Source organism: Hippocampus comes, unplaced genomic scaffold, assembly GCF_001891065.2.
Source record: "Hippocampus comes isolate QL1 unplaced genomic scaffold, H_comes_QL1_v1.1 scaffold22, whole genome shotgun sequence".
NCBI lineage: Eukaryota > Metazoa > Chordata > Actinopteri > Syngnathiformes > Syngnathidae > Hippocampus > Hippocampus comes.
The window spans coordinates 8,320,492-8,323,818 of NW_017806175.1; the positions used below are offsets into that span (position 1 = coordinate 8,320,492).

General features: G+C 57.3%; 1 protein-coding gene across 1 annotated transcript in view; it reads right to left on the reverse strand.

Moving 5' to 3' along the window:
• Positions 1–1,807: 1,807 nt before the first annotated feature.
• LOC109531964 (lissencephaly-1 homolog B-like) overlaps positions 1,808–3,327 on the reverse strand; it is a 4,959-nt gene continuing 3,439 nt past the window's right edge. The window contains exons 8-9 of the mRNA XM_019896502.1: positions 2,933–3,315; positions 1,808–2,471 (exon numbers count right to left, since the gene is read on the reverse strand). Of these exons, the coding sequence (XP_019752061.1) occupies positions 2,398–2,471; positions 2,933–3,315 (457 nt within the window). The 3' untranslated portion in view covers positions 1,808–2,397. The remainder of the gene's footprint in view (positions 2,472–2,932; positions 3,316–3,327) is intronic.

Sequence of the window (3,327 nt, forward strand, 5' to 3'; positions counted from 1 at the left end):
GGTCGGTCGAAGCGTGGAGGGGGCGGGGCTAAAGGACGAGCCGTCGGCGAGGCTTCCGTCTTCGCGGGAAGGAGAAGTTCACGTCCAAAAGCGTCACCCCGACTCATGACACTTTTTGTTTTCATTTGTTGTAGTTTTTGATCACAAATAAGAAACGCGAGGCGTTGATGAATCTGACGTTTTTTCGTGAATGCAGTCTGGTCCCTCCTCCCGCCCCTCCCTTTCCTTCTGTGATTTGATATTCTCTGCGCGCGTGTGGGATGGGAAAGTGGGCAGAGGCAAGAGGGAAGGCGGCACATGACAAGCACGTGAGGCGTAAAGAGGAAGGGGAGGGGCCAGTTTGTGAAGGAGCATAGTGATGATGATGATGATGATGACGATGACCCAGATGAAGCGCTGCATCACTCGCGGCTGCGCAGACTCGAAACAAATGCCTCAGACACATTCGACGTAAGAGAAGGCAAGTCCATATTTGACGAAGGGCGTCCAATCGGCGGTTGATCGGGGACCACGAAAGGGGCCATCGTCCACCTCGGCCACATCCTGCTTCGTCTCTCGGGTGGCTGGAGCGGGAGGCGTCCCGACCGCACGCCCGAGCCGCCTCTCGCTCCCCATCCCGGAACGGCACGACTTCGGACAGGCATCCACCTTCGGGGGGTGCGCCCCCACCGAGCTCGCTCCCGTCGCCTCGCAGGAAACCCTCCTCCCGCTCACCTTCGAGTCCCCGAGTGGCCGTCGCCTCTGCGCTGCGGTCGCCCCGGCGACGGTTGCCGGGATACAGCCGAGCCCCGGCAGCTCCGTCCTTGGAGTCAAAGCGTCAGTCGTCGTGAAGCCGGCGAGGTTGACCCCAATAAATCCATTTTCAAAAAGGAAAAACTTGAGCCCTGAAGGGTTGACGACAAATGACGAGTTCATCGCCCATCTGAAGCCACTTTTCCGTCCTGCTGGCGTCAAGCAAGTGTCCACGCCCGAAGCGGCAAATGCTCGTTTCCACGCCGCGGCGTCCCACCGACTCGCGTCGGCCGATTGACACCTTTCAAGTCGCTAGCGAGCAAATTCGGACACTCGCAATGAAAAAGGGAAAGCCGGGCTTGAGCTCCAAAAAGTAGTTGCCGCCCGAGGGGGTGTCGCGTCCCACCACTTTTGACTGACAAAGTCGCTGACTGGGATGCGGCCACACCCCCCGTTCTAGAAGAGGCGACGACGGCTCCGCTCCCAGCAGAACGGGCCTCCGCGCTTCGGCTTGGTGTTGACCGAACAAGGAAATTCTCCAGAAAAACACGACGCCATTAAGTAGGCCACTGCACAGTTGAGTGTCGCAAACTGCATCATCCGCCGAGGGGAAGTTGGGCGTCCCCCGCTCGCTGCAGACCGCTCACCCCTCACGGCGAGCCATGTGAAAGGGGGGGTTGGAGCGCAGTGGCCAAACAACTTGATCGCTTTTGTATGCGAGACATCAACAAGTGAAGCTGAGGAGAGAGGCATGAGATCAGAAACATGAAATAGATTTCGGGCAAATATTGTCAGGGGGGCGGGGCACAACATTTATTTGAGGGGGGGGCCAGCCCCCTCTTGCCCCTGCCTCGACCCGGCCCTGCACTGGACACGAAGCGACACTTGGAGCTCGTCCCGACGTTTTTGCGCCGTCTCGCCGTTCACAGCGCAAGCGGCGAAATCGAGGAAGGAGAAAAGGAGGCGGAGCACTCAAAGGCGAACTTGGCCAAGTCCGCAACAAAATTCAAGGGGGGGTCAAATGCTCCCAAATGGCCAGAGTGCAAAAACAACAAACGAGATGCTGGCAAAGGCCGAAGGTGCTATTTACATTTTATTTTTCTTGATCCTGAAAACGTCACATCCACAAAGACAGATACACAACTGTTAGCGCGCGCGTGTGTGAGAAGGTCAGGAAATTGTGTGTGTGAGAGGCAGCAGCCTTGGCAGCTCCACGAGGCAGACGGCGAGTACTGGACGATGACGACACGCAAGCTGCAAAGTGATGAGCACGCAAGGGGGCGGCGGGGGCCATCAAAGTTGTGCGGGTTCTCTCAAACACAAGCGCCCACGTCGGTCACTCACGCGACACACACACACACACACACCTTTCAATGAGTTACTCACTCCACTTCTCTCACACACAAACATTCAGAGAGGCCCTCGCACCCGTAGGGCCAAGCCGTCAATCATTTGGCACTTCCCGTTGGCTTGTGCGAGACTGCGGAGGGGGCGTGGCCTACGCAAAGCAGGAAATGATCGGCCACGCAAGGATGAGCGGGAGCGGTCGCCGCGCAGACTCCCGTCGGCAAATCATTTACAATGAAGGGCAAGAGTCATTTTGGGGCGCGGGAAGGGGGGTCGTGGGGGGGGTCGCTGGCTGCGGGAGGGCGCCGGGAAGCGCACTCAACGACACTGCCACACTTTGACCGTCTGGTCCACGCTGCCCGTCGCCACGTAGGGGGCGCTCTTGTGGAAATCTGACAAGGAGGAGAGGCGTGAGAGCGGCGTTTGCCTTTCGCACAAATGCAGAAAGTGAGCAGAGGTCAAACGTGGGTCTCCATCGGTGCCTTCAAACAATTGAACCGGCGCGTTTCTTTTGGAAAATGCGTCCGACTGCTTATTTGTCCCCAAAAGCCAGAGCGACCAATGACGAGCTCATTTCCGCGGATCAGACTCTGTTCATCTTTGGTTGTACAACTTGTTTCTCAGGGCCCCCCCACAAACGGCCCTGAATAATTTCAATGAGAAATTGCGAAAGAACCCCCAAAGTGCAATGGATTACATGCACACGCACACGCACCTTTTTGTTTTTGCCACAGCGATTGGGATTTTGGAAAAGAAGATTTTTGTCACCCTATCAATTCTTCACACGGTCCAATTGGAAGGCCCCGACTGGCAAAGCCGATGTCGGCGGCAAGGTGCAAAACGCGCCACTGACCCAGAGAGGTGACAAAGTGCTCGTGAGCGCTGAGCGTCTTGGCGCAGCGTTTGTTCTTGTAGTCCCAAACCCGCAGAGTCTTGTCGTCGGCGCAGCTGAGGATGAAGCCGCCGCCGGGGTGGACCAGCACGCCGCGCACCCAGTTATCGTGGCCCACCTGCGCCGCGCCGACAACAACAACAGCAAGCGGGTTGTCAAAGGCACTTTGCAAAGGCGTTTGAAGGCCGAGCGCTCCGTCGTTGTCTCTGGCATGAAGGCGAGACCGACAAAGCCCGCGATCCAAAAAGAAATCTATTCCAATTCGAGAAATCGCCATCCCACTCAATGATAAACCAAACAAGTAAGGATGCGTCGTAGTGTGGGGGGGGGGCGGGGGTGCTGTACTCGCCAAGGTC